This window comes from Armigeres subalbatus, chromosome 1 (genome assembly GCF_024139115.2).
Source record: "Armigeres subalbatus isolate Guangzhou_Male chromosome 1, GZ_Asu_2, whole genome shotgun sequence".
NCBI classification, from domain to species: domain Eukaryota; kingdom Metazoa; phylum Arthropoda; class Insecta; order Diptera; family Culicidae; genus Armigeres; species Armigeres subalbatus.
In genome coordinates this window covers 80,254,552-80,281,225 of record NC_085139.1, presented here as the reverse complement: position 1 = coordinate 80,281,225, position 26,674 = coordinate 80,254,552, and the positions used below count along the sequence as shown (strand labels likewise).

The following is a 26,674-nucleotide window of genomic DNA, read 5'->3' as shown; positions in this document are numbered from 1 at the left end:
ATCAAAAAGGTTACAATTCGAAGAAATTATCAGAAACGAATACTCCCAAACATCGCTGACTCTTTGTATCTACCTACCATTGAAGTTTATCAAAAAATAATTTTGGTAAGAACTAACGGTGTAGAATTATAATCAATTGTGATTAAGTGAAAAATTCAAATCCCATTTGGGAACAGCTGTCCTTTGTGAAAATAAAAAGCAAAGCTGATTTTTTACCTTCATCCGTATCTTGGATTGCAGAAATGGCAATGCATTTCGCTGACTGCTTCGGATCGCCGCCATGCATCTAAACCCATCCATTAGGCGGCTCGGAAGTACTGTTATATGCATCTATCCAAATGAAGATCTATTCAGCAGAAAAAGACGAGTATCCACCTACTGGACGCTGCTATGCCGCACTTTTTCGTCGCGCTACGCTGTATCGACGCCGCGGGACATGACTCTTCCTTCTCTAATCGAAGTCGCGACGTTTACGCGTGAATGCGAGGGATATTTGCAATCGCGCTCGCTCGCTGCCAAGTGCGATAAAAATGCACATAAGTTGCAACTGGAGTGTGTTTTTTTTTCGCTGCTCAACAACCATCCGTCTATGCACTCGAAATCGACGACGAATGGAGGAAATGGACTTCACTCGTTCCGTTCTGTTTTCCAGCCATATGAGATGCAGCAGCAACGGCCTCGGTGGTTGGTGCAATGGTGCCGATTTCTTTCATCTCATTCGCGAGGGCATTAATCTAAGAGGATTTCCAGATGCGTCTCTGCCGGAGGAGCCGGAGGAGAAGGCAAGGCTATCTCGGAGAAAATGGACAGTGATTTTTATTCAGCTTCTCTGAAGTTTTCCAATGCATTGGTGGGTCCGACGACGGGGACGGATGTCGCGTTTTAAAGATGGAAATGGAACACATTGCATTTGAACTGTGGATAAAATTCTATAATGAATAGGACAGATTTGAAGCTTGATCAATATTGTAAAAATGATTGCAAGGATATGGATTTTTGGTGCTCAATCCTGTATAAAAACTGTAAGTACTTTTAAGCAAGAAACGCGACATTACTTCTAGTATATAAATCTTTTTATTTTTTCCAATTAATTTATTCGGTTCATTTGCTGCCAAACGTTACGAAGCCGAACAATTCTGTTTATTTATACAGATTCTTCATTTATGATTCAATGTGACTAAGAATCCAATCAGCGAACCGATTAACCTTTGTATAAACTCCTGGAACATTCTCCAATCCGCACTCTTTACCATAACTTACCACACCCATCATGTAGAAAGCTGGTTGCGCTTGATGCCCAGTGGATGACACAATTTCCATCAATGGGCCTCCCGAGTCTCCCTTGCAGGAATCTTTCCCGGGCTGGCCGCCGGCACAGATCTGTCGTTCATCAATATTGGCAGCCGGATACTTTCTCCGACATTGCTGTAGAGTAACCCTCGGAACGGACACGTGCATTTTAAAGCGGCTTCCAAAGTCAGCTTCTGTTTGACCCCATCCTGTCACGAACAGTTTAGCTCCATACGTAGGGTGATTTTCGAACCTTCTATCCAAGGGAAGACAAATAGGTGAGACGGTCTCAGAGTATCTGGCCGGCGAAACTAAGCGCAAAAGGCCAATGTCATTGTGCACTTCGGTACGCTGATTAACGAAGTTTTCGTGGACAATCAGTTTTTCGACGTCGATGTCTTGAACTTCGTCATAGCACTCCTTATCGTCACAGTCCGGATTCGTTTCAATATCCCATTCGCCAAGGCGAACGGCTGTTATGGTCCAACCTCGGGGAACACCGGCCAGGCAATGAGCTGCTGTCAGTACATACCGTTGATTAATCAGTGAACCTGCGCAATGAAACGCAGAATTATTACGCTGATCGACGTGTTGAATTCGTGCAATCCAAGGGTAAGTAGCGATTCCTGTACGTTCACCTCCGACGATTCGATCATCGTACTGAACACCACATTCTGATGGTAGGGGTAACAATTTTCGTCGATCGCTCAGGTTACCAGTGTCGTCACTATCAATGCTATCGACACGATTATGGTAGGGAGGTGAACCGGTTGATTTTGGACAGCATACTAACGCTTTATTTTCGTATGTTCCACATCGACTGGCTTCAATGTAATGGAGATCGTTTTCGTTCAAGATCAACTTTGCTAACACTCGTCGAATGAAGTTACATTCCTTTACTAAAACACATGTTCCCGGCTCTTTAACCGGTGTAGTGCAGATCATTTGATATTCAGTCAAAGCACTTGCAACCCAGCACAATTTAACTAAGAAAACCAGCCAAAACATCATCTTGTCGCTGCTCGTAGAACTTAGCCAATGCCAAGCTAGAAGTTAGCTAAGGATCAATTCAATCAAATAAAATAGCTACCAGTATTATACTTGTGGGAACTAATTACAGCGCCTGTAGAATATATGAGTATTGAATTATTGATGTTCAGATATTTATATACATATCCAGGTACAATATTTCAAAACTCCTTACCCACTGCCTTTAAAATATTTCTACCAGTGACTATAATGGTACCTATGCCACACAGTGCTAAGTCATCCTACTGTGTCGGATTCACAAACACTGTTAAAGTTGCTTACTGTATTTAGAAAACAAAATGACAATGATCTTGATAAATAGAGTACATTTAAAAATGATTGAAATTTCAATCAAAAAATAAAATTTTGACTGAAAAAAAAACTATCCAGATCTGTTTAAAAAGAACATTGCTAGCCACCGATCGCACGTATAAACCGTAATTCGTTCTTTGCAGTATTGGAGTATTATAATGTTGCGGAGTGCAACAGCAATTTCGTCGCTACTTTTTGTTAACATGCATGCTAACTGCTGAAAAAAATCACAAAATTAGAAGCTATGAGCTATGAGATGAAGTCCAGGAACAGTAACCTATATTGTTCGCAAGGTGGCCTACACGAGATATCCATGTACGTCTTAATCATTTCGAATGATGTTCATCAACGCTCAGCCCTGACATACTAATATAGAAATCTCGTACGATTCCTAAAACCCTTGATAGGTTCAAAAAACCATAGGTGTTACGTTCGCCGTAAATGGAGTGAAATTGATTTGCTTCGAACCTAGAATACACTATTTTAAATATTGGATAATTCAGTGGCCCGACAATTCCTACGAGCCTTCAATCGGCAGTCTGGCCACAAGAAAGAAACCTTTCATTCCACGTCGAGCATCCGTGCGAGGCAGTTCGTAGTCCGCGTACGGTCGATTTATATTTCGGGTTTTTCCTAAAGAGCAGGTTTTTTACCGAAGCCTTTTAAATCAAAGTGCTAGTGTGAAAGTGGTGCTTACTTGTAGCAAATAAGTTACCACCAGCAAAGTGCATCATCGTAGTTTTTTGCAATATTCTTCGGCATCCATCGGCACGTGGGCGCAGTCATCATCTCCCCACGCCGACAGTGCCACCACCATCATCAGTGATCGTGCGCCTCGACCAACACAGACGCTACCGTCCCGCCACCACCCGCCAAGCTGCAGTGTTGTTCTTGTTACGAACAGTAACATATACAGCGTGGTTGGCTTCAATCGCGCCTCGGGCGAGTGACCGTCCGTTCGGTGTGTGCTGCCACAACCACTAGACGGTGACACAGTAGTGTGAAAGCTAAGTATATTATTTAGTCTCTTCTCTTTGATTCCCCTTTTTCCCGTCTTTTTGATCAGTTGAACCAAGTCTGTTTTTTTTTCTCTCACTATTTTCCCCTGTTTTTTCGCTCGTTATTTTTTTTCTCTTCCCCTGTGATAAGTGTTTAATTGTGTGTGCCTCGCTGCTGCGAGACATTTTATATCCGCAATGCGCGAAGGCGACGATGGCGGGGGTACATCGTACTCCGTAAATAATAATGTTTTGTTGCATCCCGGTGTAGCGAGCCAAAACAAAATGGACATTAGCAACGCCAATGGGCCGTACGACTCTATTGGACCGTACGTTGTTTTCTTTCGACCCAAAGGAAAACGCTTGAATATCAGCCAAAACAGCAAAGATCTGGAAAAGCGATTTTCGTCTGTCACGACCATTGACATGGTTGGGTCCAGTAAGCTTCGCGTCACGGTCAGTGATTGCAAACAGGCCAACGAGATTGCCACCAGTGAACTTTTCACTCTCGAATCTAAGTTCTATTTACCGTCAGCAGTGTGTGAGATCGCGAGGGTGGTGATGACGTGCGACGATTTGAAACAAGGTGTCGGTCGTTTCAATGACGTTTTTTTGCCTCCTGTTGCGATACTGGATTGCAAACAAATGTATTCGGTGTCGCAGGAGGGAGAGAAGCGGATTTATTCACCGTCTGATTCGTTCTGCGTCACCTTCTCCGGGTCCACGCTGCCTGCCTACGTGGTGATTGGAAAACCTCGTCAACCTGTTCGGTTGTATGTACCGAAAGTCATGAATTGTGTTAATTGCAAGCAGCTGGGCCACACCGTTCAGTACTGCTGCAATAAACCTCGTTGAGCATCATGCGGAGAGAAGAATGTGTAAGGCGGCACCGAAATGTGTCTATTGCAACGAAAGCCCTCCACATGCTCTTGAAGCTTGCCCAACGTACATACAGCAGCGAATCCACCAGAAGCGGTCTCTTCAGCAGCGTTCTCGGCGAAGTTACGCCGAAATGTTGAGGAAGGCCGCTTCTCCAGTCGTTTCTGACACCATCTACTCGTCTCTTCCTTTGGACGATCAAGGTAGCTCTGACTCCGAGGTTGGAAATGGGATTCCCTTTGTTTTCAATGGCTCAACGAGGAAGAGAATAAAACAGAGCCAGCGACCCTCGAAAAAGCCTAGAAAACAGCCTCAAAGTGAGCCCCAATCCAACATGGTCAAATTCAAAGCGGGAGGAAATACTCAAAAACGATCAACTTTTGTGGTTTCACATCGGGATGATCGAGAGTTTCCACCGCTTCCGGGAACATCTAAAATCCCAGATGCCCCAATTTTTTGCGATTTCTCAGTCGGAAAGAGAACATAGAGAGCGAGCAGAACGACCTCCGAGTGCTCCAATGTTCACACTTTCTGGCATCGTGGAGCTCATCCTCAACTTCTTTGATGCTTCCGACCCCGTGAAGAACATGGTCAAAACAGTTCTTCCTATTCTGACTCCTCTCCTGAAGCAGCTGGCTTCGAAAATGCCCCTCCTCGAGTCATTTGTATCCTTCGATGGCTAACTTCGTCGATAAGGCCAATATGATTTCTATTCTACAGTGGAACTGTCGAAGTATTCTTCCAAAATTAGATATTTTTAAATTTTTAGTTAACAAATTACAATTCGATGTGTTTGCTTTATGTGAAACATGGCTAACACCAGATGTAAACCTTCATTTTCCCGGTTTTAACATCATTCGCCCCGTCGGGCAAATCCATATGAAGGGGTGCTTTTAGGGATCAAAAAACAGCGCTCCTTCTATAGGGTCGATTTTACACCGATGTTAGGCACCGAAGCTGTCATATGTCAGGTGACTATACGAGGAAAAGACTTCAGTATCGCCTTGATATATATTCCACCAAACACCGCGAAATCTCGAAGAGATCTCTCGCACATCTGCTCGGTTATGCCCGAGCCGGAGATTTTAACTCTCACGGAACAGGCTGGTGGGAACTGTACGACGACAACGGTTCAACAATAATATACGACCTCTTTGACGACTTTAATATGTCAATTTTGAATACAGGAGAAGTTACACGAGTGGCTCCTCCAGCAAGAGATAGCCGTCTAGATCTTTCCATTTGTTCGAGCTCATTATCGTTGGACTGTACTTGGAAGGTGGTCCAAGATCCCCATGGTAGTGATCATTTGCCGATCGAAGTCAAGATTTCCAATGGACGTAATCAATCTGTTTCTATCGACCTCTCATATGACCTCACGAAGCACATCGATTGGGGCACATATGCGGAGGCCATCATTGATGGCTTAATGTCGATAGAAGCAATTTCCCCGCAAGAAGAGTACGAGTTTCTATCCCAGTTGATCTTTGACATCGTTCTTCAGGGACAACGCCGACCGATGCCAGGAGCTTCAGTTCGTAGGAAACCACAAGTCTGTGGTGGGATGTCGAGTGTACGCAACTTTACCGTGAGAAAACCCCCACGTTTAAAGAATTCCGGAAGCACGGTTCCATCGTTCTTCACAAACGGTACATCGCGTTTGAGATCCAGTTCAAGAAACTGGTCAAAGTAAAGAAACGCAGATATTGACGCACTTTTGTTGAAGGTTTATCGCGCGAGACCTCGATGAAAACTCTCTGGTCCATTGGGAGTAGAATGCGCAACGCGTCGTTCGTTAACGAAGATCGTTAAAGCTCGTCGCGGTGGATACTTGACTTCGCAAATAAAGTTTGTCCGGATTCAGTACCGGTGAAGCAAGAGCTACGTTATGCCTTTGCTGATAGGGATGATATGGATCGCCCCTTTTTGTTGATTGAATTCTCGCTTGCCCACCTTTCATGTAACAATTCCGCTCCAGGCATCAGGTTCAATTTGCTTAAAAACCTCCCAGACGTCGCGAAGAGGCGCTTATTGAACTTGTTCAACCAGTTACTGGAGTACAATATTGTTCCAGATGATTGGAGGCAAGTGAGGGTGATAGCCATCCAGAAGCCCGGAAAACCCGCGTCGGATTATAATTCGTATCGCCCCATCGCGATGCTGTCCTGTCTTCGGAAGTTGCTGGAGAAAATGATTCTTTTCCGGCTAGACAAATGGGTTGAATCGAATAGTTTTTTGTCAGATACACAATTTGGTTTCCGCAGGGGCAAGGGAACGAACGACTGTCTTGCGTTGCTTTCTTCAGAAATTCAGCTTACTTTCGCTAAAAAAGAGCAAATGGGCTCAGTGTTTTTGGACATTAAGGGGCTTCTGATTTAGTTTGCGTTGATGTCTTATCCGACAAACTCCACTCGTGTGGACTATCACCAATTTTGAATAATTATTTGTACAATTTGTTGCCATAGAAGAGTATGAGTTTTTCTCATGGTGACTCGGCAACTTTACGAACTAGCTACATGGGTCCCCCCCAGGGCTCATGTTTAAGCCCCTACTTTAAAATTTTTGCGTTGGGGACATTGAGGAATGTGTCGTGCCGATTTGCTCGTTAAGAGGGCTTGCAGATGATTGTGTTGTATCCGTTTCGGGGCCAACCGCTGTTGATCTGCAAGGACCGTTGCAAGATACTCTGGACAATTTGTCCACATGGGCTACCAAGCTGGGTATCGAATTCTCTCCGGAGAAAACTGAGATGGTTGTCTTTTCAAAAAAACATAAGCCGGCAAAGTTCCTGCTCCAACTGCTGGGTAAGACAATCACTCATAGCATTTCTTCTAAATACCTCGGGGTCTGGTTCGACTCGGAATACACCATTGTGTATCTGACACAAAAATGCCAGAAACGGATCAACTTCATGTGATCAATAACCGGGAGCGCATCCCGAAGATCTTATGACGTTGTATCGATCAACCATTTTGTCGGTTCTCGAATACGGTAGTTTCTGTTTCCAGTCCGCGGCTAAAACACACATGTTGAAGCTTCAGCGGATTCAATACCGCTGTCTCCGTATCGCGTTAGGATGTATGAATTCGACACATACAATGAGCTTGGAAGTACTTGCGGGAGTACTGCCTCTGACAGATCGTTTCGCGGAATTATCGCTCCGGTTCCTCATACGTTGTGAGGTTCTCAATCCATTGGTCATTGACAATTTCGAGAAGCTGCTCGAACAAAACCGTATATCTCGATTCATGAGTATTTACCACTGGTATATGACGCTGGAGGTAAGCCCATCTTCGGTTGACACCATCCGTGCTAACTTCTTAGACTCTTACAGTTCCTCTGTTACTTTTGATCTGTCCATGAAGCAGGAGGTTCATGGAATACCAGACTTTCTTCGAGCGGAGGTCATACCTCCATTATTTGCAAGCAAATACGGGCACGCTAGCGAGGAGAGAAGCTTTTTCACTGACGGGTCAAAAATGGATGACTCCACTGGTTTCGGTGTTTTCAACGTTTTTCATAGCGCCTACTTTAAGCTCAAAGAGCCTAGTTCCGTGTATACTGCTGAGCTAGCAGCTATACACTATTCACTCGAACAAATCGCATCCCTGCCTCCTGACCACTTTTTCATCTTCACCGACAGTCTAAGTTCATTGGAGGCTGTTCGGTCAATGAAACCGGTGAAGCACTCAGCGTATCTCCTAAAGGGATAAAGAAAGCTTTGAGTGCTCTATCGAAACGGTCATTCACAATCACCATGGCTTGGGTCCCTTCTCATTGCTCGATCCCGGGAAATGAGAAAGCGGACTCTTTGGCTAAGGTGGGCGCTATGGAAGGTGATATTTACGATCGGAAAATCACCTTCGATGAATTTTTCACATTAGTTCGTCAGGAAACCTTGAACAGCTGGCAACAGAAATGGACAAATGGGGAGTTGGGTAGATGGCTGTATTCAATTCGCCCGCAGGTGTCGAAGCGTCCATGGTTCAAAAAATTGAATATGGGACGAGACTTCATTCGAACCATGTGTCGTCTAATGTCCAATCACTACACTTTAAATGCACATCTTTTCAGAGTGGGGCTCTCGGAAGGAAATCTCTGTGTTTGCGGCGAGGATTATCAGGACATCGATCATGTCGTGTGGGCGTGCGAGGAGCATCGTGGCCCCAGATCTGCGCTAACTGAACATCTCCGGGTCCGAGGAAAACAACCAAAGCCTATTAGGGAAGTGTTGTCGGGCCTTGATCTCGAGTACATGTCCCTGGTCCACCAATTTTTGAAAGTTGCCGATGTAAAACTGTAATCATTGTCTGCCCATTCCCTTGTCTGTCATACCCCATTACGAATGTCCTCCTCTTGTTGTACATTTGAATGTCTGTCGTTAATCCCTTCCGTATGTCTTCCTCTCGTTGTTATCTCCCAAAAAAAAAGTTTGTTTGTCCCGTTACAGATGTGAAACATCGCGAGGAATGTCAACTTTGTGATCATCAGCATCGTAATTACTTAAGTACCCTAAAATCCTTTCCTTTCCTACTGTATTATTGTATTCCCTAACCTCGACCAAACCGCGAGTCTTTCGGTTCCCCAAAACTAACACTATGTATAAGAATCAAGAAATGTATTATTTAACTTGATTTCGGCTTCGTAACGATTCACGGCAAATGAGCCTTCCAAACAAACGTAAGATTTATAAAGAAACATTACTAAGAATAAGTTCTAGAGTGATTTAATAAAAATCAATTCCACATCCTAATACAACTTTTGTCGATAATTTTCAGTACAATCGAAGTTAATTGCCATTTTTACACACCCGCCCGGGCGTTCATAAAATGCGTCCAAAATTTCAACTAGAAACATGGATGTAGGGGAACTGGGGGTAGGACGCCCACGTTAAGGAAAATGCCATCTTTATCAATGAAAACCACCATTTCAGCCAGTTTTCATCAGCGCATACTGAAGAACAGCATATCTGCGACTGACTACCGATAACAGATATCTAATTGTCCATTTTATTGCACAGAAATTTGATTTTAAAAAGCACCCGAAAAAATGATTGTGAAACCATGCGGTGTGAGATGCGCCAGTGGATGGGGTAAAACGCGCATGTGCTTATCGTACTGATTTTCATTTTAATTGCCTACATTAAGGCAATTAACCGAATGTTTCAGCTGTTTCGGTCATACGAAATGAGCATGGGCGTAATGCCCCACACCGACCTCAGAAGTTTGAAGGCCCATAAAATCGTTTTAAAACCATTTTTGATGACGATTTCGTGTGGAACATAAAGAACACGAGTAAGCAGCATGGCTCATGGCTCAATTATTAATTTATCAATGTATAACAGCGACAGAAAGACTAAATTCCACCGAGCTAGAATTGCATCAAAACACGCAAAAATCGTTTTTTTCGAGTTTTTCATGTATAACTAGAGAAAAATCATGAAATATATGTATCCAATGGCAATATTTTTCATTGCTTTATCGTATAGACTATTGAAAATAATCAAAATGGGGATATTTAACCTTATTCAGGGTGGCGCGTTTTAACCCCTATGGGCGTGCTACCCCACTTCCCTACGAAAGGCACGACGAAGGGACATATTCTCACGCAACACGATTTATGGTGTTCCAAAAGGTTTAGGGTCATTTGGCTGAATGCCGTTTGACCGAATGTCGTTTGGCCGAAAAGATCATTCAGTGGAACACCCATTGCAAGAAAGCAAGCAAGAAAGTAGAAGAAACACGAAAGAAGGAATAGGAAAGAAGTACGAACGAAAAAGGAAGCAAAAAGAAAGAACGGATTAGGAAGAAAGATTAAGGAAGAACGGTGAATAAAAAAACACGAAGGAAAAAGGGAGAAGGAAGAAGGAAGAAAAAAGAATAAATAAGAAGTAACAACGAAGAAGGAAGATGGGAAAAGGAAGAAGAAAGAGGAAAACGGATGAAGGAAGCAGGAAGAAGGAAGAAGGAAGAGCGAAGAAAAAAGGAAGATCAAGGAAGAAGAAAGAGCTCCGTTAGCTGATTCTAACCTCGTTTGCGTTTGATATATTATCAGAACGCCGGCGGGATGAACTTTGATGTTCAAAAATATCTCCCTGCCACGTCCGATGATTGCTACGGTATGATTGGGTTGGCTGAAATTGTATGGAAAAAGTTTAACATGTGAAGCGAAACTTCTTTTTTACTATGTATCCCACGCAGCGGATCCCACCGCTGTCACCATATGTAGCGAAACTTCCTTTTTTGATGGATTGTTCACGCACAAATGAAGTATGAAGCGTTCTAAGCTGACGGTGCAGCACTGGTCTTTCGGGTTTTCTAGTTCAAACACTCAATTACGGTTAGAATAAAACTTTATTATTTATGTATCACTTGTTTGTACAATTATAAACTTCTTTTACATTTAAGCACTTATTCATTACACTCATTACAATTAACACTTTCGTATAATTATAAACTCTAATATTTTCCTTTTACAAACTTTTACACTATTTACCGTATGACAAATGTCTTTCCTAGAGATACTAACACTTTTTGTTTATCGATACTTATTCTGAGACTCTAACACCGATTTTCGATTTTACCGCGACGGACTATTTAACTGTTTACTTTTATCTTTTTCAAGAAGTTAATTAATTTAAACTTAGATCTCGATTCGTGCACTAGTCACGAGTGTCGAGGTGTCTAAGGGACAACCCTGATTCAAATAAAGGTGCTGCTGAATATTTGGGACTGACCCCGAGCTTGGAAAAGCGCACGGTATTTATAGTCAATCCGAGTTCTGAATTTCATAATGATTTCATGAATTGCATCAGACTGGACTTTGGACCCCACGAAAGGTCTGAGAATCCTTAAATAACGTAATCATTTTCCTCATCCCACATTTATCTGTTCAGCACATAGTTTTAATTTCAACTTCGTAAATATCCTCAATTTTTAGCTTCCATTCATTACTCAACTTTGCATTCTTTATGGATGCTCCCTAAAGTTATTTTGCACGAAATGCTTAATCAGCTTATTTGAAAAATTCATAAATTCCGAAACAACTTCCTTTTTATTCCAATTTTGTACAATAGTTATTTAATTTCTTGTCATAAATTAGCTAATTCAGCCTTAATATTGGACTTCCATACTTTACGAAACTTTGCCCTCTTTTTTGGATGTCCCCTTTGAAATTCTCTTGGGAAAATTCTGTTCTCTTTCCACTCTCTAAAACTCTCTTATTTCGAGTACACATTCAAGTGGCTACTTCAGTTTACTAATGTATTAATTCATATATCTTTTGTATAAAATGAGTATCTCTAAGTCCTACGCCTTTCTTTATACCTAAACTTGAACATTGCTGTTTCACAGAGTAATGTTCAACAAGTCCCAATGTTTTCATAATGCATGGTACTACTAAACCAACGGAGTTGTGAGAACCACCGCTTAAAAATCTGTATTCTAACTCAGCATGGCTTCTTTGTAAAACTGCGCATTATACCGCCGAGCTATTAACAGCTACCGCTTGTATTACTCTTTGATTTTAAGTATAGTCTTAGAAATCAATCAATAAATATTTTTGTCTTTCTTTCAGCAGGGCTTTGAATTAAATTCCTTTTTACCAAAAGAATCATTACCTCTTCGGGTCGGCTTTTCCTTTTCCGAACAACTCAGACCCCAATATCAATATTTCCTTTCAAGTTTATATTGGTAGGAATAAAATTATGTTTTCTCTGTTTTTCGTACTTGGCAACAAACATTTTTATATGAATACGCCTGTATACGTGTATGTAGATTCAATGAGGACTCTTATTGTCTCTATCATTTTGGCTAAGTTATTATTCCGCGCTCCTCACCTAAACAAATTCTTTCCTTAGTGTCCTATACATATGCACCAATGCATCATCATCAATGACGATCGCGACTATGTACCGCTATATCGCGCACTGTCCAATATGTGAGCACGTTTAAACATGTCAATCCACCGCGCTCCAGTTAAGTAAATCTGACTAAGCTGTTTTCGACGGTTTCGCCAAACCGTGATAAGGGTATGCGATATTTCACATAACTTTTAAATTGATGAAAAGTAAATTAACCCAACAATTCCTACATGCAACATTTTTAATTTATGTTGATTGCCTAAATTACTTTGCGTTGAGTAATTGAATATATTCGGCCTTGTTTTTACAATATCTCACTGCCATCAGTATTTAAATTTTTTTTAGGAAGGTGTCGGCACATAAGGCTGTGCAGATGAAGGGGTGAGGGGATTTAAAACCAAGAAAATTTACTTATGAATTAGTGTACGGCCCTTATCAGAACGGAACGGCTAGAATTGAATCTGTTCAACCCCGCTTCATTCGTTTTACTCTTTGGTTAATTAGTCTTGAAAGACTACAACTGCATTGCATTGCACCCTCCAAGAATTGACTGCATTGAACTTCTGGAATCAGTAAACTTGATCGCTCGACTCAGAGCAGTGCGAAATAAAGGCTTCTCCAGACCTACGCGATTTCATCACCACGACGGCGACAACTAGTTGCCGCGATTCTATCGTTAGGTTACTGCAGGCAATGTTCCATTACGCTTCCATAACAACGGCGACAAAATCGCAGTCGCTAAGCGATAGAATCGCGTCGCCATTGTCTTGTCGTGTGTGGTTGGGGGAACCTTAATGGAATGCTGAGGATACATTTTCGAGGAACGAATTACGGACAACGTGGAGCGTTGATGTGTCTACAACAGGAATTCAACGAGTTTGCCCCATCTCGTTTAATCTTTCCCTATAGACGATTCGTCGTTATTCCACCAGGGTTCATTCTGCCATGTTTAATAACTTATCATTATCATGACTTTTATTAGTATTAATAAGGCTAATCATCATTTGGACCTAATGATGATTATCCTTATGTTGATGTAACGAATTATAAACAATAAACGAAGAAATAAGGGAGTTGGAAGAAAAAAGAAGGATGAAGAACGACGAAGGAAGAAAAAAAAGGAAAAGAAAGAAAAAAGAAGAAAGAAAAAAAAGAAGTTCTCAGTTCACCTTTCACTTCTTATTCTTCTTCTTCTTCTTCTTCTTCTTCTTCTTCTTCTCAAATAGCTCTTCATTCCATCTGGAATTTGGCCTGCTTTTCAACTTAGTATACTATTAGCATTTCCTCAGTTATTAATTGAATGCTTTTATATGCCCGCCATTGCATGAATATGTATTTTATATGGCAAGTACAATGGATACACTATGTCCAGGGTGTCGAGAATGTTTCCAACCCGAAAACATCCTAGACTGGACCGAGAATCGAACTCGCCATCTCCGGATTGGCAATCTTACGCCTTAGCTCGCAAGGCTGCTGGAGACCCACTTTTTACTATCAACTTTTGAGTTTTCATTCTTACTTTTTTACTTTTCACTTTTCACTTTTCACCTCACACTTCTCACTTCTTACTTCTAACCTCTCATTCCTAACTTCTCACTTCACACTTCTAACTTCCCTAGCAGCACACATGCTTCACACAGGTTGCTGCAACTCATATGTGACCAGATTTAGTCACAATCAAGTTGCTGCTACAATTTTTGTCTGACTTGTGCTGCTCGGGTTCTCACTTTCACCTCACACTTCTCACTTTTCACCTCACACTTCTCACTTTGAACTACGCATTTCTCAGTTCTCACCTATCGCTACTCACTTCTCATTCCCATTTCACAATTCTCACTACTCACTTTTCATTTCTCACTCTTCACTACTCTTAATCTAAGGGAACTTTTTTTCATATATTCGGCCAAACGGCACTCGGCCCGACCCGTTCGTCAAATGGCTTGACGTCTCCTAAAAATAAATGGTGAATTAAGAACTAACCGGATTATAACATTAATGGAGTATCACCGTTATTTTCGTCACCCAGGGGGAGGACATCAATTTCCAAATGATAGTAATAAGTCATACATAATGCAGTATACAATAACATGATATGGCATTAGATCAAGTTAATAATTTACATATTATTATGTGAAGTGCAATTTCTTGTAGCAATGTGGAAGCTGAGTGTGACCGGAATTTAGAATAAGATGTATAATTAAAATAAACAGCTGACTCTATATACTCATAATTTCAATGTTTTTCTCGTTTCGCTGAAAGGCATCAGCTTACATACAGGCCGGACACGATTATCCGGAGTGTTGAAAAAAATTTCACTCCGGATAATCGAACCCTCCGGATAATCGAGCCATTTTTTGTTGTCGCTGAAAATTTAACTTTTGCTCAAATTATCTTTATTCTAGTTATATAAAATCTAAAAGAATATCCCGTTGGTCCGTTCATGGGTTCTAACTACCGTTAGAGGTCAGCGCCGATCCGATAATCGTCAGCGGCGGCGTTTGTCATAATTATGGTCGGCGAAGGCTTGCTGATTTATTTATTACGTTAGTAACGTAAAGTTTTTTTTTTTCAGAATATTTTTAAGACATTAACGGGAGAATCTTTTTATTTCGCCGGAAAAATCTAAGGGTTGTACACTAATTACATAAGCACTTATGGGGGGAGAGGGGTCTTCCATTTTCTTACGTTCCATATAAATAAAAAATATTTGCATAGGAAAAATCTTACATGGGGGGAGGGGTGGTTGAAAAACCCAGAAAAAAATGCTTACGAAATTAGTGTACGGCTCCTAATGAACTGTCCCAGGAGATTCTTACGCGTTTTTCGAATTTTTAACCGGAAATGCTCTAAAGCTTTCAACGAAATTTTCACTGGAAATTGTTTAGAAGTTTGCCACCGGACATGCATGCTTCGAATTTTTTCTAGTCGTGAATTTCCCGTTATTTTTCTTTGTTATTTTTTAAGGTTCACAAAAACTGTTTCCAACGGAATTTCAACTGAATTATTTTCGGAATTTCTTTGGATTGCCACGTGAAATTTTTTATGTTGTCCATAAGTAATTCTTTGGAAATTCCACGAGAAAATTTTCAAAAGATGAAGGGTCGTTTGGTTGAAAATCATACGATGGAAAGTCATTTGACTTTTTTCGGCCAAATTATCAGTGTAGCCGTATGATTTTTACCCGTACGTCGCTTTCAGCCAAGTGACATTTTTGGCCAAACCGTTTTCGACCGTATGTCACCTCGTCTGGCCAAGCAGCATTTTCGGTCAAAAGATTTTTTTCGGCAGCTCGGCTTCATTACGGCCAAATGGCCCTTTTATGCCAAACGACCATCTAGGCCTTTTTGGCTAAATGACCTATTCGATTAGACGACTTTTCAGCCAAATGACCTATTCGGCCGAACGACATTATCGGCCATATGTCTATTTCGGCCAAATGCCAGTCGAGTTTCAGATTAATGACATATTCGGTCAACAAACGGCCTTTCCCCTTCAAAACATTTATTTCAACGTGGAATTCTGTTCTGAAAGGTTATTCTTTGAGATTCCTAAAGGAAATTCTCTTTAATTTACCCGGGACATTTCTGGAATTTGCACTTGGTGGACTTCGTGGTCATGTCAACAGTCGTCTAAGCGTATTTGTAAGCCATGGAGTGTGGGTTTGATTCCCGCCTCACACTTAACTCATTTCACCGTATTCGGTAAATTTTACCGAAATCTCAACAGCAGAACTGTTCGGTAAATTTTACAGATTTTTGTAATTTTTCCATTGTTCAACTGTCAAAATCACCGAAAATCAGTGAAATTATTTATCTGCTGTTGAGATTTCGGTAAAATGTATCGCCGAATTCGGCGATTTATTTTAAGTGTGATAGTAAGGTGAAAAAAATTTCGTGAAGTGGAAAACGCTCCGCTGGTTCACTGGGTGCTGTGCGAATATCCTGTCCGTTGTCTAATGCTAAGTGTTAAGTATTCAATCTGTACGACCTCTGGTCAAAGACGGAGATCCTGTCTTCCTTTCTTTTAAGTTTTACAAGAAGATCTTTCAAATTTTTAAGGAAATTTACTCACAATTTCAACGGTAGCAATTTCGAAATATCGAAGGAAATTCTTCAAATTTTCCAATGAAAGTTTTTAGCTTTTTCGATTTTTCAACAAAAAATTGTATGAAATATTCAAGGTTTTTTTTGCGTATTTAGAATGTCTGGTGGCTAAATACTCACGCTCCTCTAATGTGGAAGTGTACTATACACATGTGGAAGTGTTGGCTTGAGAAATGGATTGCGAGTGATTTGACTATCCGTCCAATTTCGATCTCGTTCAGTAGCCGCTAGGTTGCGAAGGCCGACGTAGGTCCTTCGTAGCTCAGTTGGTTAAAGCACCAGTTTAGCGTACTGTAGGGTCATGGGTTCGAGTCCCATCGAAGGGAAAGTGGTTACCTCCAATACATTTTCTAAATTTATATCTTCCACAAAACGTACTTATTCACATATGACAAACAAAAAATAATTGATTTCGTCGCATAGCACCATTTGACATTCTAACATTGGAAATCATTTCATTTTATTTATTCAAACTAAGGCCTCTGCAATACATATTATTCGTCTACATTCAGCTCGGTCTGTAGTTACACGTCGCCAACTTTGTAGTTCACGAAGGGACCTCAAATCGATCCACCTTGGTTTCTGCGCACCCCTGCGGATCCCTATCAGGAACTATTTTCACCCGGTTATTGCCCGACATTCTGAGCATGACATTGTGCATGGATCACCTTGGCCACCGAGTGATTCTTCATTTCATTTCATCATGAACACAAGGGTTTTCAGCGCCATTTGTTATTACTATGAATATAGAACTGATGCTTTAATCCATACATGGACCACCGTTGGTGAAATAATTATTTTTCGTATAAATATTGAGGCTGTTCACAAATTACGTAACGCTGGAAGGAGAGGAAAGGAGTCAGTCCTTGCGTTACAAATCAATTAAACCTTTCATATGAAAAGCGATACGAGGGGGAGGATGGAGGTCCAAAATCTTCAAATTTAGCGTTACGTTATTAATGAATGAAACCATTCCGGATATTCCGAAGGACCATTTGGTGGCATGAATCACAATGTCAATGCTGTACTCAAAATGTACATACGAATGCTTTAAAAAATATTGGTGGTTTGAATTGAAATTCATAAAATGCCCAATTATGAATGTTCTTGATTTTCGTTCCCTTATGGTTCTTTCACAAAATCCGTAACGCTGAATTTGGTAATTTTGATACCCCACCCTCCCTTTCGTAACTTATGGAAGGTTAATTTTTTGACGTAAACTACGTCTAAGGGGAAGACTCGAATACAGGGTGACAAATGAACATTCCAAATTCGAGACCGTCACGAAATCATGTAAGATTTCAAACGTTAATAGCTCCTTTATTTTTCAATGGATTTTCGAGATTTTATTATCAATCGAATCGGAAACTCTCTAGCAATTTTTTAAGCCCATTGGAACTATTGATCATCAACGTAAAATATTGAAAATTCCAATTCTTTACCAACCCAGTAATTTTTTTCAGAGTTTCGTTACGACCGCCGTCTGGTGCTGTTGGTTCTTGCGCTCTACTTTTGTGCGGTGATTCGCACCAAAAGTACAACAATAGAACCAGAGCAATGAACGCGGTCGGAGCAAAAAGTAGTGTTTATGAAAAAGTGCTGCAGATGCTGGACATGTTGATGTAAGCAAGAGGTGATCATTAAAATTGATTATCAACTATAAACAAGATTATCTTACTATTTAGGCAGCACCCCTTTAAAATAACACTTCAAAAGTCACACAACGGTCTGAGAAGGTAAAGGCATCATCACCACTGCGGAATAATAAATTTGGGGTTTTTAAATAAAAAATTTAAATTGTCATATCAACCATTTTCATATATTGAGTTACGCTAATTTTGTTCGAAACACAAATGAATTGGTGTGAAATCGAACATGATTTGCGGAAAAACTACACATTACACGGAGAAAAAAGTTTACCAAAACGAACCTCGCCACATCCCGACCCCATATCCCGACCATATCCAACATCCCAATGGTTACTCGTAGAAGTGCAGATGACTTGTCGGCTTCTATTAATAAGAGTATCACGTCAACATATTCCTACCCATTCATTAATTGGCCCGCATTCGGACACTTCCGGCGCCGGTATTACTTAAATTTGGGTCACCTGTTTAAAAAGTTTGAAGGTTATTTTATTCTCAAATATCATCTGTTGGTTCTCTTTGTAATTACATCTGGCCTGGCAGAAACAGAGTAATAACCGTGGCAGTCAATCATGCACATAAGAGTGGTTCAAATTTGGACTTTTTCGCTCCCCTATACTTAAAGGGTGGCATCAGTTGTCTTTATAGAACTTCCCAAATTTTTAGCAGATTTATTAGTAATTTGACTTGGCACACGCGATTTGAAGTTAGAGAATTACTATGATAACAGTAACTTTTTTGGAAAACCGTTTTGCAATGTTGCTCATTAATATATAAAAATATATGAGTACGTTGGCAACATAGGAAATTTAGCGAGCGAGTAAATCGTTTTTGTTGCGAAGCAATTTGCTGCTTGCAAGAAATTTTTTTAAGGAAATACTAAATCGTGGGAAATTCAATTGAGCACGTAAAAGAATAACATATCAATAATGAGCACTTTTGTTTTCATTATACCTTTGCTTACGAAATCGATCGGTTCGCAACAACAACCGTCTTACAGAATGGGAAATATTCTTCGAAATCTTCGGGTTGATTATATTTAGGGGGAGATCCTCCAGTGCCGGACACATTTCACCAAAAAACTCTAACTATCCGGATTATGTTTCCTTTTATACCTTATACATAAAATATGGTCATTGATGATTCATACAAGCTATATTTGATCATTTGAACACGTTTTACTACGATGAATTTTGGAGAAAAATTTCACGGTTCAGAAAAATGTCTTCTAGTACCGGACACTATTGCATCAAATGTTCAAATATTGTTCAAATGTGACTAAGTTCCTGTTACATGAGTAAAGACATCATTTAGAATAATCATATTTTTCACGTGCTTCAAGCTGTAAATATTAAAAATTCTAGATCAACATTTGAAAAGGGCGTAAGAGCCAAAATTTATTCCTTCTGATTCTTTTTCTAGATATAAAGCATTATATGTGGACGAAGAATCAGAAGGAATAAATTTTGGCTGTTACGCCCTTTTCAAATGTTGGTCTAGAATTGTTAGTAGATATTATTTGACTCTTCAGCTAAATTTTTTACATCTTAATCCAAATTCTCACCTTTTTGAATGTCCTCTTCAATTTTGTTTCTGCTAATTTCTGTGGTTTTCTCAGCAAGAAGAAACAATTGAATTGAAGTAAGTGTAACAAAACAGGTGTAAAAGATGGCTATGGAAAATCTCAATGTCCGAACACTACAATTACATGGTACAGCTAACAAATCATCATCATTATTTAAAATATGGCTAATATGGACCATCTTCACATAATCAGAATGCATTAGATTGATTTTAATATTGTTGGTTCAAACCTAAGTAACGTAACGCGAAACATTAAAATTTTAAGCATTTTTATTCAATTTCAAATTTTGTACGAAGCTTACCACAAGAAGATCTGATATCCCATGCCGTTAAAGCCTTTTCAATAGCTTCCTTTTGTACTTAATAAGTTGAAGCATACGGGAGCTCTGCAAGTATCATTTTAAGAAGTGTGCGGTATTGGGAGGTGTCCTGCGCGGGGATGTCCCCTGAATAGTTAATAAGCCGCCTCACGAAAAGATCTTTCACATACGGGGCGATTTCCATACAAACTTCAAACTACTCGTACTCATTTAAATTACAACTCATTCAGTTGAAAATTTAGGAGGGTCATCAAAACAGCAAATTTTATCGTTCAAGCATAGGGAGCGAAAAGTCACAATTCAATCACTCTAAACTCTAAGCAAATTAATTATTATCTTATGATCTGCTTTACGTAGTTTACGTCGAGCGGTCGTATCTTGTATATAACCCTTCTGATTTTTGTACGGATCGTAACGCTTGGTCTGACTTCCTTATTTCCCCTAAAGCGTTACGGAATTTGTAACACTCCCTTAGGAAAGCGAGAAAGTCACTCACTATCTTTACTAGAATATTTCTATTTTTGTAAGATGGATAAAAATAGTACTCCGGTTAATCGAGCCTCCGGTTAATCGAGCCTCCGGATAATCGAGTCCGGCCTGTATTTCAACAAATGTAAAAATTGCCATGCAGAATGCAATATGCAATAAATAGACTGTTACTTCAAAGTCGTCTAAGTTACGTTGTAAAATTATAAATTAGTACATACGAAAACATAAAAAACGTAAGAAGAACTTATATACGTAGTTATATATAGCTTTTTTTTTACTTCACACAAAATCATATAAAGAAAGACGACTAATTTCTTTTGTGCGTATATGGCCTCCAAATGTGTACGTATAGATGATATCTATGCATATTATATGTTTATATGAGGCAAACAGTGTTGCGAAACTTTAAGGTTTGATGGAAGTAAAGAAACGGAGGTACGTTCCTGGAGACATCAACCTAGAAAGATTTTCGACTTCGACTAGGGTGATTCGAGTGATCGCATTCTGGATACGTTTCCTGAACAACCTGCGCTGTCCAGCCGGTTGAAAGGCACACCAGATTCCTATCTGCAGCTGCAGCTCGTTGAGCAGATGATAATTCGTAAGGTTAAGACGGAGGCTCTTCCGGACGAGCTTTGCAAACCGAAATCAGGGAAATCAGTAGCACGGAGCTCACCTCCTCGGGTCGTTTAGAACGACGTTCTGCGAGTCGGTCTCGGTGGGCGATGAACTCATTCGGATAAAATCACACCATACCAAGTATCCACGTATCTGCACGCTATATCACAGCTTCTTCTAAGTTCAGCTCTATAGTAAATGGGAGAGGAACCATCAGCTCTTTCGAAATACTTGCTTTTACTTAGTTTCAATGTTATTTTTACATTTACATTGACATTTTGGTTATTTTGGATGACGGAAACCCACTAAAGGTTCAGTGTTTTGGATTAAAAGTTGAATTGTTTGGTTGTGGACGGAGAATCAATTTACTGCAGTAACTTTTACTAACTAACAATAAAATTCCGATCATTCCGATCCGGTTGATTAGAGGCCTTTCGAGATACCGTCCGAAATTTTAGCGATTTTCTGCGAGTTACAGTATCGATTAAACCAGTTCATTGTCGGGAAACGACGAAGCTCAGCTCGTGAATCAGAACATAACTGAAGATCAATCAGTTTCTGCCAAAACTTTATTGTTAAAGTGATTTTAAAATTTGTTCACCTGGAGGAGCCAAACTGGAATCAACGAAAAGTATCGAGGTAGATTTAATTGTTGTAGTGGCATCGCGGTGGTGTACGTTTACATACACAACGTCTGGCTGGTTACTTGTGAACGCAGTCGACTAGTACCATTATCACCTGATTTTGTTTTGCTCTGTGCATTGCACGCTTCTGTGAAGCGGTGCTGTTGTGTCGGATAGAGTCCCGAGTCTCGGTGCGTTCGGTAGTCCCCAAAACCGAAACATTGTAATTGATGTGCAGGACTCTGGTCTGATACCGGCTTTAGCGACGGTACGTAATATAGTGAAACTTTCAGTGTGGATAAAGGGAACGCATTGCAAGCTTGCATTCGGCCAGACAGTGTATTTATTCTTATACCATCGGTTTGTCATTGCTCCAATTATTTTTACAGCAGAGAAATTCAATTCCAATTTGAATCTCTTCCATCGAACCGAATTTTTAAATCATGGATGCATGCAAGGCCTGCGGTAGGAATGTTGGGCGATCTGATAGAAGTGTTCTGTGCAGCGTGTTGTGTTGAGGAGTTTCCCATTCGGGCTGCGTGGGTCTGAACACTGCCAACTTTAAAGCTTGGACAGCCAACGTTGGTCTTCTGTGGTTCTGCGATAACTGTAGGGTCAATTTCAACCCTAGCATCATGAATCAGAATCTGTGATAATGAAGACGATGCGGGATTTATTGCTACGAGTCGATTCAATGGTCCTTAGGATTGGACAGTTTGGCGAAAATTTGAAAACACTTTATCACCTGCTTTCAATATCAACCTGAATTAGACGAGATTCCAATATTTCGTCCAGACCTCAAAACTTTTCTTCGGTGGGACCAGCGATGCTAGATCATTCCGAGTTTTATAACAGCATCGATCGCTTCAACTTGGACTTGTCGCTTCGTTCGAATGTCGCCAACATGACACTATCTGGTGAAGATGTTGAGTCTATCGCCGATTTGATTGATGATGCCGCTGGTGATGAAATTGATGATACTGCACCCCGTCGAGTTACTTTCCCAAATAACAACATCACGAACTCAACTGCCGCTATCATGTCAGGTGATGTCGATATAAACGCCAACACAACGCCCAATGCCCCCGCCACGAATAACGCCGCCGCCACCAACACCGCCACCGCCACTACCGCCACCACCACTGCCACCACCACTGCCACCGCCACCACCTCCTCAACATCAACCGCTAAGCGTCCATATACTTCCACAGTTTCTGCTAATACCGCAACTAGAAACATTGCTTCTGACGGCACCAGTGCTGGCGCTAATTCTACTCTGGCTACAACTGCAACAAATAGACGAGCTGTACCTGCTGCTTCTTCTTCTGGGACTAACAATGTGATCACCGAAAACTGCCGTCTGCGGGTAGTAAACCGAAATCATCGTCAGGACACACGGAACCTAACTGCAGATCACCTTAAGTCGTTCTACGTAACCCCCTTTGATGTGGAACAAACCGAAGATGACATTGTAGAATATTTACGGGAGACTATTAATGTTGGAGAATCCTCGTTGAAATGTGTGAAATTAGTTCCTCGAAATAAGGACATTAGTGAGCTTTCTTTCATTTCATTCAAAGTGTCTGTTTCCGATAATCTTGTTCCATTCGTTAACGACAAGTTTTACTGGCCGGAAGGCGTCGAGGTACGCGAATTCGAACCAAAAAACGAGAAGCAAACCGTTCCGATAATTACGACATAATGGAAGTGGATATCAGTGGAAATGCCAATGTACTTTCTTCTACTAAGTTATTGCCTATACCTAACAGTGAAGACACAATTTATGATTCAAATGTAGCTTTTCACTTTTTAAATGGTGATCAGGTAAAATCTATTCTTCAGAAAAAATCTAAAAACTTTTTGAAAATTGGTGTCCATAATGCTAGAAGCTTGATTAGTAATGTAGATAATTATCGTTCCCTACTTGAAAATGCAGAGTTAAACGTTTTTGCTGTTGTTGAATCGTGGCTAAAATCAACTCACACGAACACGTCTGTCCATATTAATGGATACAATATTATCAGATCTGACCGACGTAATAAGAAAAAAGTTCGAGGGGGAGGCGTTGCAATCTATTTGAAACGGAATTTGAAGTATAGTATTATTTCAAAATCAGTTTGTGATAGTGATATCGATTATTTATTTATAAAATTAAATCATGTCAATTTAGTCTGTGGGGTTATCTACAAGCCACCTGATATTAATGTTTCAAAGTTGGATATTGTTTTCGATCTAATTTCTGAAATATCAGCTACTGAACCAAATATTTTGATTATGGGTGATTTTAACATTAACATGATGCTTGAAAACTCACGGAAGACTCGTAAGCTACATGACCAATTGAAGGAATTGTCATTCAAACTTTTAGAAACCTCTCCCACCTGCCATAAACCTGGTTGCCCTTCATCTACGATTGACTTAATTATTGGAAATTGTACTAACTTTATTAATAACATTTATCAATCGTCAATTGGTGGAATAAGTGACCATGACCATTATCTGCGTTGATTTCGAATATAGGCTTCCAAAAGCAGTTCCTGAAGAATACTGGGCTCGAGATTATCATTGTATTGAAAATGAATCATTTATTTCTGACCTTAAAAACTGTAATTTTGATACTATTTACCAGTGCATCAATGTAAACGAAAAGCTAGATTGTTTCAATCAACTATTTACCCATGTTCTCAATAAGCATGCTCCATTGAAAAAGAAACTTGGAAAAGACCCGAACCATGCATGGATAAAGAATCACATCAAACGAATTTTTAAAAATCGTTCCGATGCCTACGAGTGTTGGAAACGTGACAAAACTGATGCTAAAAAATGGAATAACTTAAAAAAATTGAGAAACTTGGCAAACCGCGAAATTGATCGCACAAAACTTGAATACTTTACATTTAATCTTCACGGCGACCTACAACTATGGAAAAATATTAAAAGACTTGGACCTAAACAAACACATTCAAAAGTAGGTGGAGGAGATATCTGTGCTGAAACTCTAAATCGCCATTTCACTTCACACTGCGTGCCACATACATTCAACGACTCACTGAATGACTCAGTATCTCAATCTCGTTTTCATTTAAATCTGTAACCAATGACGAGGTTCTAGGTGCTAAAGCTTCATGTGATTCTATTGGAGATGATCAATTTTCTTTAAGAATCTTGAAAATGTCTTTGCTGGTTATTCTTCCCTACATTACCAATATTTTCAATTTTAGCATAACTAGCTCCGGATGTCCTAGTGATTGGAAAACTGCAAAGGTAATACCAATAGAAAAAACGGACAATCCTAAATCAGAGAAAGACTATCGACCTATAAGTATTCTTTGCGCTTTATCGAAAGTATTTGAATCCATTCTCTCTAATCAGCTTAATGAATATTTAACGCAACATAATTTGCTATGTACACTTCAATCAGGATATCGCAAAACTTGCAGTACAGTTACAGCCTTGATTAGAATTGAAAATGATATTCGAGAGGCGCTTGATAACAAAATGGCAACTTTAATGGTGTTATTAGACTTTAGTAAGGCATTTGACTCAATTAACCATCACTTACTTTGTGATAAGCTTTTTCAAAACTTTAAACTGGATCAACCTTCAGTAAACCTCATGTTTTCCTACTTAACAGAAAGACACCAATTCGTTGAATTTAACAACAAACGGTCTAAGAAAATATCGGTATCATGTGGTGTACCTCAAGGGTCTATACTGGGTCCCCTGCTATTCTCGATGTACATAAATGATCTACCCCTTGCACTATCATTTTGTAAGTTCCATTTATACGCTGATGATTGCCAGTTGTATATTTCGGGCAAACATAGTGATCTTCCGGAAATAGTTAGGAAAATGAACATCGACATTAATAATGTGGTCAGATGGTGTGATAATTTTGGACTAACACTAAACACCAAGAAAACCCAATCTATTATTTTCCGTACAAAACGTATGTGTGTGCGAGATGCCCCGATGGTAAAAGTTGGGGATAACATTATTGAATATTCTGAAACAGTTAAAAACCTTGGAATTATCATTGATTGCAATATGAATTGGAATGCTCAAGTTAATGCTGTGTGTGGTAAAGTATACAACGCTCTCCATAACTTAGTAATATTAAGACATTACACCCTCAACATATTAGACTAAAAATGGCTAGATCTCAAATTATACCACTTTTGGATTACGGAGATGTACTATTTGGGCTTGTTTCTCAAAGGAACCTCAGAAAACTGACACTAGTATTTAACACTATTACAAGATATGTATTCAATTTAAGAAAGTTTGACCACATATCAAATTACGCCAATCTACTTCTTGGATGCAGTTTTTCTAACCATCTTAAGATTAGAACATGCACACAAACGTTTAAAATACTTAACAACCCTCCTAAATATCTCGAAAACTTTTTCACTTATACGCGTTCAGCAAGAACACCGTCACTGATTGTTTCGAGATACTACACAAATTACTTGAAGGATTCATTTCATCACCGCGCGGTCAAATTATGGAACGAGTTACCGTCAAATTGTAGGCTTGAAAGACATTTTCATTCGTTTAAAAATAGAATTACATCATTTTTAGTTTAGTAGTTAGAGTACAATGGCATTCTGCAATTAGTTATAGTTATGGTATCATATACTTTGAAAACCTTTAAAGGTTATTTATGTTACTATATAGATCATTAAATAAATAAATAAATATTACATCATTTTGTTTACTATGTCTAATAGCAAAATTGTAGAAAAACCTTCGCAATAGAAGTCAACCAAACAACAAATTTTAAAATTCAGCACATGGAGTGAGTTATTAACAAACTACTAAATGATCGAACCTAAATTACTAAATGATCGATAACATCCTTGATCACATGTAACGAGTGTTTCGAGGATATATGAATTCGTCGATAACCTCAAATAGCA

The 26,674-nt window shown here is 39.8% G+C and overlaps 2 protein-coding genes across 2 annotated transcripts; one reads left to right on the top strand and one right to left on the bottom strand.

Moving 5' to 3' along the window:
- Nucleotides 1-1,055: 1,055 nt before the first annotated feature.
- On the bottom strand, nt 1,056-2,379 carry LOC134213811 (CLIP domain-containing serine protease B4-like). The gene has a single exon (XM_062693208.1). The coding sequence runs from the start codon at nt 2,299-2,301 to the stop codon at nt 1,162-1,164; it is 1,140 nt and encodes a 379-aa protein (XP_062549192.1). The 5' UTR covers nt 2,302-2,379; the 3' UTR covers nt 1,056-1,161.
- Nucleotides 2,380-3,827: 1,448 nt separating this feature from the next.
- LOC134206293 (uncharacterized) lies at nt 3,828-23,454 on the top strand. Its single transcript, XM_062681997.1, has 3 exons — nt 3,828-3,958; nt 22,524-22,714; nt 22,799-23,454. The coding sequence occupies exons 1-3, from the start codon at nt 3,828-3,830 to the stop codon at nt 23,452-23,454; spliced, it is 978 nt and encodes a 325-aa protein (XP_062537981.1).
- Nucleotides 23,455-26,674: the final 3,220 nt, after the last annotated feature.